We start from the raw sequence: 17,745 nt of genomic DNA, 5'->3' as shown, positions 1-17,745 counted from the left end.
ATAAATATTTGATATTAAGGAAAGAAAAGAAAAATGATCAGTAGAAACCAGTCCTGAAGGGGGCTGCTGTAGAATGCAAAACTTATTAGCATTCACCAATTTGGCTGTGAGCTCTTGCTCAGAAAACAGTCTGGCACTAACAACCCAATCCCACAGAAAGGGCTCTACAGGAAAGCTATTTACCATCTCACAAAGGCTGTATGATTTATATGTGTTGTCACTGCCCATGCCAGAAAACTGATGAGTGATTACCACATATTCATTTGAGGCTCAGGTATCCAGCCTCAATTAACTGGATTAGGCCATGTGGAATTTCTTTACCGTTTACAGCACAACTGAGTATAACATTTGGTTTAAGTCAATAAGGAACTTTTAAATGGAATCCAGTAATAACCAGACTATGTTAAAGCCACTGGAATTAAATGCTCATTAACTATCAATATTATTCATTCAATATTGCACAAACATCTGGATTCCACGACCATAATCTGATAGAATACATTAGTGGGGAAGAACAAAATAAATATATAAATAAGATTTAGGTCATTAAACATTTGCAAAGCACTGCTACCCCTCCTCCATTCCCAGCTCCTAGAGGATAAGTGTTCAACTTTTCCCTTGTGTCGTTTAAGAAGCATCTCAGTTCTGCAGCTCCCTGTACAAAGGTCACAAGAGTCCTGAGTGAGATACTGCATGTCCTCCATCTCTGGGGACAAGCCTTCCGTGAAGCATGAACAGGAGTGGGCCAGAGTAAGGCAAGAACATGAAAGCACTCAGGAGTAAAAAAGCTTATGAGAAGAGCATCACCAGAAAGAGAGAAATGAGTAAATTCACTTCAGACAAAGAATTTCTAAGCCCTAACTAACAGTACCACATACAAAATTCCTGCTTGTGCTACAGTGTGCTCTGACCAATAAACAGAGACTTACTCCTTTTAGGCTTAGAGATGTTTGCAAAATCTGAACGTGCATGGTTTCTTTTCCAAGCCACTTACTTCCCAGATCAATTTAAGCAGACAGGGCCTTGCTAGAGAAACTTCCCCCACTTGAACCTCTGATTGCTTTAAGAGATACATAGCAATGATCTATTAAATCCTGCTCAATTAATGAATATTTCAATGACTACACCCCCTTTATTGAAGTATATTAAATAACTGCTAAAGTAAAACTCAGACTGCTTTGCTGTTAAGCCTACAATATATTCTCATGACTTCATGCATGAACGTGCCTTGGTTTCCCCCCACAGCAAAGAGGGGAGCTGATATGCCCAAGTCAGCCATGAACATTTCCAGCCGCAGAAAGCCCATGATTTTATCTGTGTATAAGTTTATTTATATCCCTACTCCACGTGCCACTGAAGTACTGCATCACAAACTGCAAGGCTCGGGACTCTCCTAAAATCTGTCCCCTTTTGCAAAATCCACAGAAACACGCAGTCACCACCAGGTCCACATTTAACTACGCAAGGACCTACGTCCCTCTTTCTGCTCTGTGACAAGGAAGAAGTTCAGCTTTACAGGGATCCACGCATGGATCCTCAGAAAGAAAAACGGGAACCTGTACAACACAAAGATCAATGTGGAAAAGCTTTGGCATTACAGTGTTAAAGCAGATGTGCTTTGCTTTTCCTTACCCTTTGGACAGTGGCAAGAAAGGGATTATTAAAGAGTTAAAGTAGCTCTGTGTGAGTTTGTGAGCCAGAGGAACAAAACACAACCTCTGACAGGATCTCAGCACCACCTCCTCTGATGCAGTAGAGTCGGGATCAGCTTTTCCATTCAGCAAGAGCAGGCTGTCACCTAGGGCAGCAGAACAGCCAGGGGCTCTCATTGTTAGGGTAACAGCAGGATGCAAAGGAGGGCACTTTCCAACTCACCTGAGGCAGCACATCCCCCAGAGGCAGTGCTGGATAGTGTAAAATAACCAGATAGAATAGAAACGGGAACATTTTGCACACAAGAATAAAGAAACTGAGTAGTCATCAGTGTACCAAGAAAAAAAAACCCCAAAACTCTGGAGGTTGTTCCCTCCGTAATTCCTCTGCTTCTTTTGACCCTCCTTCAAGCACCCATTCTTGCTCCTTTCCCATTCTGCAACAGCAGAAGCCTCCCTTCCACCTGCTGGCTAGCTATGCTCCCTCTTCCTTCCTCCTCTCCTTTTCCTGGAGGCTCTAGCACGGAGAGCAAGAACCATTTCAAAGGTGCTGTAGGAAGACCACGAGCAAATTAAAACATTTTACCTGCCCAGACTTCTGGTGGCAGAGCACCCTCTTGGCTTTTAGGGAGGTCAAGGAGGAGACAAGCAGGGCTTTGAAACAGGAACAGCAGAGCTCCCACACAGCAAGAGAATCTGCGCCTGCACCTTGACCACCGCTCTGTCCAGAGAACTCTCCTGCAGCTCAGCAGGATGTGAGAGTCGCTGGGCAGTGGCAGCAGCACGAGAGAGTGGCTGAGCCGAGGTCTGTGCCTGTCCCCTCCCCTCACGGGTGTTCCCCTCACCCCATCACTCACCTGAGCCCTCCAGCAGCACCTGCACAGCCCCTCCCTCCCTCCCTCCAGGTGGGAGAATGCTTTGGTAAAATCACAGCTTTGTTACTCACTACACCTGCATTAATGAATGTCTTGCTGTTCTCACTCAGGATGTTTGTATCACCACTCTTGTATCATCGCCCTCTTAACCCCAGCTCACTTTCACCGTGCAAAACAAGCACGTGGCTTAGTTCAGTAACTGCAGAAGGTTTTCACACAGCAAAGTACTTCTGAGCATGAAACAAACAAAAGTAAATCCTGTTAATGATTCTGTAATATTTGGTGTAACAACCTCTATTTATTGCCTGCAAATGTGTTCGTTGCAGTGACTCTGAAAAAGAAAACTAAGAAGACTGAACAGTATCAAAGATAATTTTTAGAAGATGACAGGTTCCATGAGGTTTAAGGGCTTTTTGCAATGTTGGCTCAAATGTAACAATAGGAAAGAACAGGCTGCAGTCTCTGCCTGAATATTTCTTGTCCAGGAGTCTGTTTTTGTAACAGAAAACAAATACTCTCCATCAACTGCACTGGCAGCTTTATCTCTCTGTAATAAACAGGCAAGACATATTACACTGAAACAGCATCCAAAGGCTAATGCAAGGACAACACGCACAACAGATGCTCAGTTTTAGGGTTTATTTCATCTGCTAACATTCATCCTTGATCTAGACAAAAAACAATTAGATGATTTTTTAAAATTTTATTTTTCTTGTGGAAGAAAAAACCTTTTAACACTTTTTGTAAGATGCTATAAATAAATATATAAAGCTTTAAGTGTTACTCGGCTCAAGTTAAACAGTTGCCTTTTATTTTTTGTTGTTTTTAAGTTCCTGAAGTGGGGGGGGGAAGTGCAAACCATACACATTCAGCCCAATGGAATGAGTCCAGCCACAATCACTTTCAGAGAAGCTGAATCTGTCTGATCTACAACATGGAGGATGGAAGGCAGGTGGGGGGGGGGACAGTTGTATTTTTTTACCTTCAGTCACACAACTCCTAGAGGAACTGAGTTCCTTGGTAAGTTAAGCACTCAGGAAAGGGGAGAGGAAGAAAAAGAAAATCCTGCCTGCATTGCCCTCTCCCTGCTCTGTGCAGACTGTGCAGCAGAGAGGAAAGAAGAGACAACATAAGCAAAGTCCCAGATGAATAGAAATGACAATGAAAACCAAAATCAGATAGCTGTGAGGACAGTGAGAAATCCTCTGCCTGTTGCGTGTTTGACTGGCAGACTACACATAAACACAGAGGAACTTCACATTGAGAGAGGATGGGGATTTTGTCTTCTCCTTATGGAAAAAAAAGAGATTAAGAGGGGCAATAAAAATAAGTTAAATCATATTCCAATATGTACAAAACAAATCATGCTCAGTAAACCTTTTGAATATAAAATTATTCATTATAGTACAACTCTCTCAATCCAGTCTCCAGAATTGACACCTGGGGGAATTGAACAGGGAGGGGAAATTGTGGGGCTCTGAGGAGAGACTCATCTGCACATCTTGGTTTTTTTCAGCTTGCATGGCTAAGAACGACAGAGCTGGGACAACACAGGCTTTAACACCCATGCACTTATCAGGGCTGCATTCACCTTGGCAGAATTCTTTTGGATAGCTAGGATTGTGTGCTCTGGCTCACCTGAGCTGCTGCTCACTGACCTGTGCTATAAAGGCTTGGAATACTCCTGATCAGGCAGTGAATCCCCTGGTCACTTCTGCCTCTGGAACATGATCTGCTAATATTAATGAAAGTGAAAACAAGAATAAAGAGAGAAGGCAGCCAGCCCTGTGATTTGAATCCAGCAGCATCAGCTGCATGCCGAGCTATAGCACTGGGAATACAGTGTCAAGCACAGTTTGGGTGATTTATTCCTGCACTGCTACCCCTTTCTTGTGATGACTGGCATGTCCATGGGATAAGAGGGGGGTCTGGGTAACTCTGAACACCAGTACAGAACTGGAGATGCTTTTAAGCCCAAGATATGAAGCTCAGTCTGGCCCTGCACTGTTATCATCACCTTCTGTCCACTGCCCTCTGTGAAGTGACTTGGTGGGCTCAGAGGGAAAACCTCCTAATTGTACCGCCTCTGGGGAATCCTGCCTTGGTCACACTCTCAGCAACTGCTCTAACAGGACAGCCCCGGGAGAGAGGACTCAAAACCTTATTGGAATCTTTCTTATGGTGCTTTCATTGTCATCCCAGTTTTGTAAGCAAGTAAAGGACTGTGGAGTGCAAAAACATCAACTGAAGTGCTCCTCATTTATTCCAAAATGTTGGGCATAAAGGGAGAAATTCAGACAAGCCAGAAATTCACATGGATCCTTTGCTGACTTTTCCTTTTTTTTGTTTATGACTTGGAACCCTGTGACAGCCTGGGCTGGCAACCTTACCAGTCAATCCTGCATTTTGTGACCTGGATGGGGCACAAGGTGGCACCTGACTGTCTGGAAAGCAAACTCCTTCAACAGATCTAACTAGGATGAGACAAACCAGCAAGAAAATGTTCTCTTCAGCAAAAACACCCACCAAGCAGTGTTGTTTACACTGTTTAGGTGACTAAAAGCAAATTCTTAGCCCTAAGAAGTCACCAAGTCCCTAAGAAGCAAGTCAAATCTTGCACCTGCCTGCACTGCTCCCAGCACTCTCCTAACCAGAGTTGGATCATGATGCTTTGACAGACCCCCTGAAGAAACACTTCACGTACTGAAAAAGGTCTTGGTGTGCCTGGAAGTCACGGGAAAAACATTTTGGAAGAAAGGGGCAGATATTAAACAAGAATCTACTATCTGGCCACTACTTCTGCCAGAGTGCCTTAAAGCCACTGCTCTCCATTCATTTTAAAACTACACACACACTTCTCATGTTATCGTAGCATCAAAATATCAGTCCTAAAAAGAAAAGAAATAGTACCACTTCAAAGTGTGGTACATAGAAATCACAAAAAACTACATTCACATTATGTTAAAAAAGTTCCCTTGCACCCACTAAAGGAAGAAGATAGTGCCAGGTATGTCCTGCAACCCATGTTCTGGTACACAGCACTTCAAATAAATTAACACATGGCTTACAGCCAGAAGCAGACCAGCACAGCAGCCAGGGTGAGGGATGGCTTTTGGGTGATCCTGTTCACTCCCATTACTCAGAATCTGTTTCAAAGTGCCCTATACTTTTCATACCTTGGAGTACCCCCTTTAGAGTCCGTAAATTTGTTACTCCCAGTGTAGAGGTGGAAAAACTGAGGCGTTTCCTGGGTGCAGGATTTAAATCTAGAAACTTCTGCCTCAGTACTAAATGAGGTCAGCCCTCCTTTTGTGGTCGAAATGAAACTGTTAACCAAAGACAGTTTTCAATATAATTTCATTTCTTCTGCTTGTTACTGCAATACATTACAAAAAAAAAAAAAAATGCTGGAACAAGGTCTTTTACTGACGTGCTTCTAAGGTCAGAGGCTGCTTCTGATTTAGACAACCCTGCAGACAGATTCATTAACATCCAGCTGGTTACTCAGAGCCTGTAACACAGGAACAGCTCAGGCAGACACAGCCTAATCACAATACTGGTCTGAATCTCACACAGTCCCAGCAGTGCGACGCAAACAGGGATTAGCTGCAGGAACCACTTGCGCGTTATGGATCCATGGCACAGGACTCACCCTGAAAAGCTTTCGGGGAAAGGTGGGAACTGTGCATGTACAACGGTTGCTTTTTATCTCTGGTGTGCTGGTTTTGTGCGTAAACAGCCTGTGAAGCTGCATTTTTAAAATATAGTTTTGGAATTCAGAGATGAGCAAATGCACTTGTAATACCTTCTCTGCCCCCAAGCCAACCACCAAACACTGCTTCATTTTGCTTCCCAATTTTCAGCCAGGAGGAAATGCTTAGGGCCAGGCTACACTTTTCTGGGAAGAGGAGCCATTGTGCGGCAGATGCACTGACACAGCCTTGAAGACATGGACACCCCCAGCACATACTGGTACCAGCCAAGTGTGTGGGTGACAATGTCCTGCTGTGCCTGCAGACAGGTGTGTGCTGTGCACTTTGCAGCAGCAGGATGCAGACCTGACCAAAATCCACCTGAAATCAACAGGAAGGACATCCTCTGACTCTGGTGGACTTTGGCTCAGGGCTGTAACAGGATTTTATCTGAGAACTAAGTGCTCTTTGTATTTTCTCAAGTTTTTAGCTGCCTTTGCTCTTCAGGAGAAGAATGTCTCCAAAAGCAAGGTGTATGCTCCAGGGTGTGCACAGGACAAGAGAGAAGCCCCTCCTTTGCAAAAACTCAGTCTGAACTTGAAACTGCTGGAAACAGTGCACAGAGGCAGAGAAGGAATTAAAATACAAACCAAGCAGCACATCAGTGGATTTGTGTGATGGGAAAGGGGTGCTGTAAAAATGACATGCTGAAGTTGAGTGCATCAGCTCTCTGCCTCTCCTCCAGTGATTTCAATGCCGTATTTGATTTGCAGTTAACATGGCCTTTGAAAATCAAATCATATTGCATTTGGTTCAGCGTTTACCCTAAACAATAGCTGGTTCAGGTCTTACAGGCTGAGGGAGACATGAACCAGGCAAAAACTACTTCATTTCCACGCTTCCAGCCAAACAAAGAAGTGCTTGCAACAGCAAAAAAAAAAGGAAAAAAAAAAAAAGAAAAAAAGCGCCATATTTTAATTTGGCAAGTGGGAAGAGGAATTAGAGAAGTCATTGTTGTTCTGTGACTCACAAGTCAGTAAGCAGAACCTGGTTAGACTGTCCCCACACTGGAGGATTAAACCTACATGAGGCCCTAAAAACCAGCATTGAAAGAGAAAGACTTCTGCTTTGAGAGTGGTCTGAGACTAAAAAAACACTATCCATGATTCCCCTTTCCACTTTTATGAACACAGCTTGTTCATTTAAAGTAAGGGCTGCAGAACAGGCACCGTGCCAAAAGACAATGTGCACTGTCTCATAATTAATTCAGACCCATAGTCAGAAATTTTCACAGCTCTGGAAGAGAGCCCCATCCTGTTCCCACTTAAATCAGTTCTAGTGACTTCAATGGAAGCAGGCTGATGCCCATTATCTCTTGATAAAAGCAAGTAAAAATAACTGAAATAATACAGCTAGAGTACGTCTGTATGCTTATTCTGGGTCACTATTTCACATAGCAACAAACAAAACAAAATCACCCCCTCGCCACATTCCCATTAATGACTTCTCATTTGCAGGGTCTGAATTTTGTGCAGATTTATGAAGGACTATTTAAATTTTTCTCCCTTTTTTTTTTTGTAGTATGTAGGATAGGGTTTTTGTGTGCTGTCAACACACAGTATTGATGGTGGCTTGTGTGGTAGCGGTGTAAGCTGACATGTGAGTGAAGGTTTGAGTCTATGTTGGCTTTCAACTTATTTTGGGACCTGTCTGGGAAACAAATCTGGGAGTTTTGTGTATGAACTCCCTATTATTTTTGTGATGAAGCTATGTGTGTATATGTGATACCAGTGCAATGAATCAGAACCACTGTGCTAAGTACATTTCCCAGGCCATAGTCAATTTGCTTCAACGTTTCTCATCCTCTGACTGGTTTTCTTCTTTTTTTTTTTTTTTCTTTATGGTGCTCTACTTTCTGGCAGTGGCTGGCAGCTGAAATGCTGTGACTGCCTGTGTGCTCAGATCCCTGCCTGACAGGATGGCCCATCCTCAACATAGTCACCAGTAACAGTTACTGACAAACAATGCAATTTTCATCCCACCTCCCCCACAAAAGAAAAACTCTGTTTCCTTGTTTTTTAATTATGCATCTTTAGATCATTACGCTCAGGGGATAAAGAGATTTTAAAAAATCCTTCTTCTGGCATTTGGGTTCAAATTGCGAGGATAAGAAACATTCCTCTCTATTTGGCCTTATGAGTGGGTTCCTGCATTTGTGCATTTTTTATCTCTGCTTTAGAATGTTGACCCTTTTTTTATTTTTATGCATTTATTGGTTTTTTTTTAAGAATCTCATCGGTCTTGTAAGAAACAGTAAAAAGACCCTATGCTTAAGGAAGCAATCTATCTTCTGTTTTACAGACTTGTTTTTAAATAAAATATTTTTTGTCTTTTTTTTTTTATTATTATTTTTTTTGTTGTTGTTGTTGTTTGTTTTTTTTTTTTTCTGCAATTTTACTTCCACGACCTCTTAATATGGAAACCCTAGAACGTCATTAATACAAAAGTCTGCCTAGGCTACCACTTCTCTATAATATGGCTCATGTAGTCCTCAGTGGGCAAACGTCCTTGCTCCTCGGTCTCTTCCTTGGGAAGCGCTTCGTTGGAGCGGTGGAGGAGCCTCTCCTCCCGGTTCTTTATCCTCTGCTCCATCCTCTCCAGCTGCCTTTTGTACTGGTAGCGCTGTTGGAAGAGGTCCTTTGCATAGTCATAGAGCTGCATGTCCAAGTCATTGAGCTCCTCGATCCTGCGGATGGTGTCGTTGTCCACCTCCACCCCGCCCGCCCGCGTGCTGTTGTACTGCATGAAGGGCCGGATGAACTTCAGGTTGAAAGTCCTCTCAAACAGGTACTGAGTCTTTCTCTGGAACTCTGTCAGGCCGAAGAAGGCCATGTCTTTGAGGTTTTTTTTGGCGCTCTCCAGCAGGATCTGCGCCCGTTTGTTCTCTGGGATGAAGGACATGTTGTAGCAGCCCACCAAGCTCAAGTCGGCCAACATCCTCACCTGGCGGTTGTTGGCCAAATTGTAGGGGCAGTCCATGAACTCCTGCAGCGTGCAGCCCGACCAGTCTGTGCCCTCGTAGCACGAAGGCAGCTCTTCAGGAGTTGGTGTCCTGCCATCACACATGTGCAAGGAGGTCTTCCAAGTAGCTCCTCGCTGGACGTGACGCCATTCGCTGAGGTAACGAGACACGGGGTCTCTCAGCAGTGTGATGTAGTAAAATTTTCTACAAGGAGAAGAGAAAACAGAATGAATATTCTGCTAGTAACAGGACAGATGCTAGGCAGGCAGGGATCTAGTGCAGACAGCAAAAGACCAAGACTAAACCAACACCACATCATCCATTCCACTGTACTTGTGGGTTCTCTTTTTTCTTGCAATATCTCACGCAAAGCAGTTTGTGCAACATTAGACCTGCGTTTCTCTTTCTCGTTTTAGCCTTGCCAAGTAGTAGCACCTTCACCAGGATGTCCATTCCCAGCAACAGACCACAAAGTCAGAACAAATCACCTGGACTGAACCTGTCTATTGACTTCAGAGAGCAGCTGTGGCTCCTGGCAGTGCCAGGCCTTTCCCACCAGGCACTGTGTACCCGCTGTGCCTGCCAGAACCTGCTCTGAAGGACAGCCCAGCAGCCCCTCTGTCTGTGAGCTGGGCCTATCTCACTTCCACTCCATGCAGATGCTGACCACGACACCCACTGCTTGATTGATCTGGCTGCCGAGCTGAAATCTGGGAGTCTGCAGTGAGTTGCAGGATAAAACCACAGGAACATAAATGAAAAACAATAGGAAATCAGGAATGCAATATGCTTTGCAGGAAGAGAAGGCTGAGCTGACAACCAGCAATAATTTATTCCCATTTCAGTCAACCTGGTATTAAATCAAACAAACTTCAGACACACTCTTGACACGAGACTAAATAGAAGGGAAAAGCAAGGCAGCCAGGAAGAACACACATAATGACACGGGGCATTCTTGCTGTTCTAAGTATAATGAAGTCCCCAACAATACAAGCTGTCCCTAGAACTGAAAACATGACAGCTGTCTCTAACAGAGACCCTCTGGCTTCAGCCCATGAAGTTCTGGGATTGACAGAGACGGCAGCCTGTAACAGCCCTCTCCATGCAGAGGGAAACGGGCCTTTTCTTCCCTAACTGCCAGCAGCGTGGGACTGAGGGGTCTTTGTGTGTCTGGAAGGAGGAAATACCTTCTGTTTCCTAAAGCTGGCATGTTCTTGCAGGGCATGGGGCTGTGTGACACTGTGCACACACAGAAGCACCTGGCTTTGGCAGGGAACACACACACACACGCAGCTGGAAGTGTTTCACACAGGGGTGCTGGAGGATTCATGTCCCCATCAGAAATGCATCTTCAGAACACTGCTAGGGCTCATTGCCATGGTTCAGGAACACTGAGTGGAATGGACATTGAGATGCAGTGAACAGTTTTTTGAGGAAAAAAATAGTAAAATATTCTGTTTTGGCTAATTTTAACACGCTCATGTTCTCCTAGCACCTTCAGTATTATTCTTCCTGGTAGCAACTTAAATTTCTGCAACAAGGGCAATTTAATTTTAAAATCATACATCAAAGCCATTGTCCAGGAAGTCTCATATTAAGTAATGTTTACTTTCCTAATTAATTATAAACTTGCTGAAGGGCTGTTGCAAAGCAGTCAATTTTGATCTTTCCAACAATGGCAACGGGTGTCCACTCCAGCTCCAATTCCTCTCCTGATTTCTGCCTTCGTAACTAGGGCTGGTACAGACATTTGTTATTTTTGGAAACTATTCCATCTCCCTTCAATAGCAAGAGTATCTTGCTGCCTAGTAATACTGTCTGTGTACAGGGAGAGGGGATGAAAAGGGGAGCAGACACTTTCCTTCAGTCCACCTCTTTTTCCTTCCTTTCCCTTGCAGCCTGTAGTGATTCCACTGCCCTGACTGAGAGGGAGGCAGCTGTAATTTATACAGACTGAGCCAAGAAACCTCCAGTAGATGGGATAAAATACAGCAGTGGAAAGGAAGGGAAAGCAGTGATGAATGCCAGATGTTCAATGACAGCCATTGGTGCTAAACACCATCAGCAGCTTTTGACTTGTGAACTGCAGTGGACTTTTCATTTTCACCAATGTAATCCAAAGGTTGCATTTTTCACTGAGCGGGTCAAAGCCGTTTATTATTCTGTGGCTACAGAAGCAACTAGAAGGTTGCTTCTCCCTGATCCCTAAGATCAGGGATTCATTTGTGTGCGAGGTATCCAGAGACAAAGGAGGAGATGATCCCTGTCCAAACATGCCACAAGTAAGGATGGGGGAAAAAAGGGAAGAATTGGTATCTGCATTTGGCAGACAGAGGAACCACAAATATTAAACGATGTGCAAAAAGTCAAATACAAGTGTCAGAGTTGGCATGAACCTGATTCCTGCAAGCCTGAGCCCAGCTTATCTTCTCTCTCTCTGTTTACACTTTAGGAGACTGTTAGTAAATCAGACTAATAAATGTCATGCAAAGCTTCTGGAGTCCATTGAAACAGGACATGGATGGGAAAAAGTTTCAGGAGTAAGTACTTCTTTCTTCACACCTGCACTATAAGAGCTATTACCTTAATTGATGCAACACCCTGGTAAATATTTTATCACGAGTGATCTTTCTCAAAGATTCATCTCAATGAATAGAGAGCACAGGAAAGTAAGTTACAGTTTTTGAAATTCTACTGAATCCAATTTTCCCCTTTTCAGGTCTGTCACACTTCAAGAAAAGTGCTTGAAGGAAAGAGCTTGCCTCCTAACACAGAAATCAGATTTATCTCTGGAAACTGGAACCAGGCCCCTGGAAGTACTTAAGGAAGCTGCCCCAATGGGGCACAAATAATGATTGAATAAAACCAAACCCAAAACCAACCAAAAAACCCCAAAACCCACAAAACCCCTAACAAACAAAACTAAAACAGAGACTTTAAAGCAAAAGAATCGTTTTAACTGGCTGAGATGCACCACTGACACAGTGGAAGTTATGCTCCCAAATTTGTATTTAGCTTTCTAGAAAGGTATTAGTTTCCAAGGAGCAGATTCCCTCAGTCCTCAGGCAAGTGAGCAGTACACCTTCCAAGAGACTGAGACCTCAGGAGCCAGAGAGGTGAGCCACTTGGATATCGGAGGGATGACCATGCAGATGCTCACCCAAGGCACTTAAGATACTGAAGTTTCTGTTCTTGAAGTGTAACTTGGGCTTGCCTTTAAGCGTAGAGAAAAATTAGGTAACTGTAAAATATTGTCCATTAGCAGTCAGAAGGCTGGGGGAACATGGCTGAGAACTCAGGCAATGCCACTTGTCAACAGCGGCTTGAAATTCATGAGGAACCACATGACTAGCATTCTTTTTTTTTTTTTTTTTTTGGTCATCGGAGATAAACCCATAAACCCCACACAGCTGTGAGTACCCTTCATTCAGCATGGTGTCCCAGACAGCCACTTAACTTTGGTGTTCCTAAAAGCTCATTTCAGAAGCGTGGTCTTCTCCTAGCCCAGATGGTTCCACTCGGTAGTGCCTCATAAAAAGCCCAAGCAGCCCCAGTTTGGTCATGCAGCATCATATCTCACTGGCCTTTCCGGACTTAACAAGCTTGAGGAAGACAAATGGATGCTGGAGTTAGTAATGCTGAGTTTTCTTCCCACATGAAGCTGAGCAGAACAGCATTACTGCTTTTGGAGGCTCCCCTTCTACACACCTATGGGGCTGTGAACACCAAGGGCACAAAGACAAGCAGAAGACAAAGTCACACCTCTGCCTTTTCTTGCATTACTCCTCCTGGCAGTCCCAACAGGAAAATCCACCTGAAGCTCTATGAGGTGTTTGCAGAATTGCAACTCAGACCTGCATGCAAGCTGCAGAGTGTCCAAGGAAGGAATCCCCAGCATATTTATTAAACAGAACAGAATAAAAGAATGTTTCTGATCAACAACCCTGTAACTGAACTGAAGTTTCAGGAAGAACAAAATCCAGTATTAGAAAGGAAGGCCAATCCTGTGGTCATAACATACAAATGAATTCAGGAAACTTCACTTGAAGTGCCCATTCTGTCAAAATTAGCCTGCTTGCCCCAGACAAATCTCTCTCTCCCTGCCTCTGTTTCCCATGTGTGAAGGGCTGACAATGTCTCCTTTGTCTGTTTTGGAAATTCAAAACATAACATCTTTTGGAGCAGGAGCCGTCTCCTGGCATGATTATGCAAAGCCCCTGTTTCAGCATGGATTGAGGTCAGAGGACAATAGTTAACTGCAGGCATATTTTCATGACACAGGCGTCAGAGGCACCACTGCCCTACAGGATTCCCATCCAGATCTCTCCTTCCCATTCTCACACAGCAGCACAAAGCAGCCTTAGTTTTGCCAGCAGAGTTTTGGGGGTTTTTTTAAAGCAGGGCCATGCTCCAAATGCAGTCACTGAGCAGCCCAGGGTTAAAAATAACCCTTTCTTCCATGGCTGAGGCTGCCATTTAGCAATGTTCTGTCTTAATTCCTGTCAGCAGGTTCCCCAGCTAATGAAGGGGAAATGAAACCCTTCTTCCTCTAAAAACTCAATTCCTTCTCTTTTGCTAATAACCAGTCAAGATTATTCTGATAAAGTGACAGATTCTAAATATGATGCTATCATTTCTCTTCAGTTCATTTCCACTCTTTTCTACATGCCAATGCATCCTTCTTACTGCTGCTGGTCTCTAAATTCTGCCAAGAACTGCTTATTTGACTGTGCAATTCCCTATTCTTTCCTGTGCTTAAATGCTTCCTCCCACATAGCCACTTAAAAAAAAAAAAAATAAATTTTTTTTTACAAGTTCTTTACTGAGCTTTCAAGCATTCCTTGCAGGAAAAGCATAATATTGAACAAGTCCTTTTTGACTACTGTGGTGGCCTTCCATCAGATAAAGAACAAAATACAGCTAGCCACTTTCAATCATAAATGCTTCATCTGCCTGCCAGGAGGGGGAAGGGAAAGGAAGCTGCATAGGTCAGCTTCAGCCATATAACCTCAATCTGTCAAAGCAACATTCCCTCAGGCGACAAATTTTCTAGAGCTAAAAGAAAGAAAGAAAAAAAAATTTAAAAAATCATTCTGTATCTTTGCTGAATTAACTGAGCAGGGGGTCTGCCATCTTGCAATAATGAGGAACACTGTTTTGTTTAAAGATGCAGTAATGTCAAATTTGTGGCTGATTTAAGGCATCCTTGTAAGTCAAGCCCGTGTATTGCACACTCCACAAATCCCTGGTGAGGGTCCTTATTGCATTTATGCTGGCTCTCACTGTAACAAGTAGTTTATCACTGAAACAACCACCGGTTTTGCCTCCCAGCAGTGAAATGCACTCGTGCAGCTGCCCTGCTGTTAGTCTGCAGGGACCAAGGGAAGAAGAACCAGAGCACTCAGCACCCCCACTGCCACCACCTAAACCCTCCCTTGGCCGGAACACTGAAGGGGATTGCCAGGTAAGAGTTATCTCCACTGAAAATGAGCAGGGTATCCTCAAGGAACAGGCCCAGCAAGGACCTACAGGTAAGTAATAAGTATAGGTGAGTCACGATGGATGAGCTGAGAAAGGGGCAGATGAAAAGTCCATAAAGAATTGATATTGTCATTATAAAGTCATCCTAAATGTTACCTACAAATAGCAGGTGTATGAAGAACAGTTTCCCCCTTCTGCACAGAGAATAGCCTTCTGCTACCAAGGGAGACTCTGGCTGACTCTCCAGCCACCACTCTCTTCAGTCAAAGCTGCCTCCTGGCTTATTTACCAAACCCATACGAACAGCTTTTAAAGCCCAACCTTGGAAAGACTCCACATATTTCCCTGTTTTCCTCTACAGTCAGATTTCTTGCATAACAAGCACATTCTCAGTTAGAGATTGGAATTTAATATATGTACAATGATTACTTCCTTCGGTAGCAAATAGCCCTAATTTTCCCCAGTCTATTTCCTCTCATCTGTTGTTCATTTAGACTCTTCCTGCATTTCACACACAATAAGCTCTTCGGTCCTTTAAAAGTCATAGAAACAGAAAGAAAACCCCAAACAAACAAACAAAACAAACCTCTTTTCTGTCCTCTGTGTTTAAATAAAGATTGCAACACAAAACCCCCAAAGCCAAGAAACTGAATAGCAAACCCAATCTTGCAGCTCTCAGACTGGGTAAACACCTAGAGCAGTGATTTTCTTTGCCAGGAAAGGAGGGGGTGTCAGTGCTCACTTTGGGAACCAGGTTTGTTTTGCATAATTGTGTTTGTTTTGCCTGATGCTCTCTGCTCTTGGGACTTGGCTATATTAAAAGAGAGGACATTTGGAAATGTAGCAACAGCCTCACACGGCCACTGCTCACCATCCACATCCTCACTCAGGGAGTCATCCTGGGGGCTGATTTCACCATGGGCCAACTCAGAGCAATGCTCAGGCTGCCCCAGGAGGTTGAGGCAGACGAGAAGAGCCACACCTCGCTCTTTTCACCCATGTAGTTCATAAAACGTGGGCAATTTGGAATGGTTTGCAGTCCTGGTGATGCAGCCTGTCATCACAACCTGATGATCCTGCTGCAGAGCCTGCCTGGAGAGCAGAGCTCCTGTGGTTGCACCTGTGTGCACCAAACACCACGAGCTGTGTGCAGGCATAACAGAGTCTGACAGCAAAAAAGGAGACTAAAGAGCAAGCTGAGCTCAGACATTTCACAAGAGAAACACCCACCCCTCGATCCACTCAAAAATCTTAAACAGAAGCTCCTTTTTGGTGTTTGCAAGCCATGCACGGGCTGAGTCACAGCATAAAAAACACCAGAGACAGTCAAACACAACTGCAAGGCCTTCTCCAGGCTGGTGGTGAAGAGACCTGAAGACACGAAAGCCAGGAAAAGGTCAATCTGTGTGCTTGATCCAGCCACACTGCAGCAGGACAGCCTTGATTTCGGGGTCTGTAGGAGCAGCAATGCCCTGTGTCTGCACACACGGTGGCTGCAACACAGTGTGACGTGTCTCTATTTAAGCTGACCTACAAAGAAACGTAGGTGTGCAAAGCAATAGTTAGAATAGTATTGTGTCTATGTTCCTGTGACAGATATTCCTCCTGAAATATACTGGCAAAGGCAGCAGAGCTGGAGTGGATGCACAAAGGATGTAAGTCAGCTCCAAAAGGGGTGAGACCGGGTTTGTCACAAAGTTGGGAGGGCACGTGGAGCCTTGACACCCATGTAGGGAGAGGCAGAATGATACAGGCTATTCCATCCTGATAGATACGTATGGTAATGCAAGGGAGCATTTTATGTCTGGAATCAAATGGAGCATCAAGGTAGCTCTGGCTGGGCAATCATTTCTCTGAAACCGTCAGAAATGAACACTTTCAGGTCCGCTATCTCCATTTATCTCCATAAATGAAATGAGGTGCACTTTCACCTCAGATCTCGGTGTTGTGCAATGCTGGGACTCACTGTGCTCACACTGCACTGTTACACACTCAGCTCCAGTTCAGATTTGTTAGCAATGCACTAATAGGCTTTTACCCAGGAAGCAAGTGTGCTCCTATCATCCTTGTGTCTCATGACTTTTTTATATCCAATTAGCAGAATAGACACAGATAATGAGCTTTAACAACATCTCTGCTTTTCATAAAAATTGCACCGCTGTGTAAGCACAAGAATTTCCTGTTGAACTGTCTCTTTGCAAACAAGTTAATCTAAAAAAAGATGCGTGGCATACTATGAACCTTAGGAGTGAACCACCAGCTCATTTTTCAAAATGACAGATATGATGAAAATTGGACAAAGGCTTGGAAAAAAACGTGGGGGTCAGGGTGAGGGGAGCAAAAGGGGGTGGAGAGAAAGGCATTCCAGAGCCCTCCGGAGCCTTGGACTCCTCTAGGACCCATTAAAAGCTTATGTTACTTGCACCATTTATAAACAAGCGCTTTCTTTTGCCAGCATAACTTTCCTCATGTGAGGAGCTTAGGAAGTGTTGACTGCTGTCTTCTACTGAAGCAAGGCACCAAAAATGACAGCAAGTCACAAATCAAATTGCTTTGATTGAGTACCTTTCCTGAGTTTTGGGAGGCTTGTTGTGATTCCTAAGTGACCTCAGCAAAGCCCCTAATCAATAGCACGTCGGAATGCTGACAGATGGCAGAGGGAAGTTTCAGTGCCAGAGGAATTACATCAGTGCTGGCAGGGAACAGATGGCAGAAAGGTGGACTGCAACCTGTGCTTACTCTTTGCATTCCTTTGCTTCTATTATTGCCCCCGCTGTCACCAAGGGAGGGAGTTTCAGGAGGGAAAAACACGGCCATTCTCTGAAAGAAAAATTTTCACTTCCTTCACGTACCGGTTCTGTCACAGAGACTTTCAGTTACATTGATTTTGGCATTACAAAACATAGTAACACATTATACCCATATTTACTATAAAATATTTGCTAGAAGGGTTCTATATAATTTTTTTTTTAATATCTTCCTGTGTGCGGCCCCATTAGAACCAAGCAAGTAACAAATCAATC

At 44.0% G+C, this 17,745-nt stretch overlaps 1 protein-coding gene across 1 annotated transcript in view; it reads right to left on the bottom strand.

Annotated features, from left to right (window-relative positions):
• Positions 1 to 3,152: 3,152 nt before the first annotated feature.
• The window catches only part of HS6ST1 (heparan sulfate 6-O-sulfotransferase 1), a 192,286-nt gene continuing 177,693 nt past the window's right edge, over positions 3,153 to 17,745 (bottom strand). Inside the window, exon 2 of the mRNA XM_066193996.1 lies at positions 3,153 to 9,445. Coding sequence (XP_066050093.1) covers positions 8,737 to 9,445 — 709 coding nt within the window. The 3' untranslated portion in view covers positions 3,153 to 8,736. The remainder of the gene's footprint in view (positions 9,446 to 17,745) is intronic.

This window comes from Chamaea fasciata, unplaced genomic scaffold (genome assembly GCF_029207755.1).
Source record: "Chamaea fasciata isolate MVZ Bird 193981 ecotype frontalis unplaced genomic scaffold, bChaFas1.0.hap1 SCAF_11, whole genome shotgun sequence".
NCBI classification, from domain to species: domain Eukaryota; kingdom Metazoa; phylum Chordata; class Aves; order Passeriformes; family Sylviidae; genus Chamaea; species Chamaea fasciata.
Note: the sequence above shows the minus strand (reverse complement) of the source record. Positions and strands in the feature narration are given on the sequence as shown.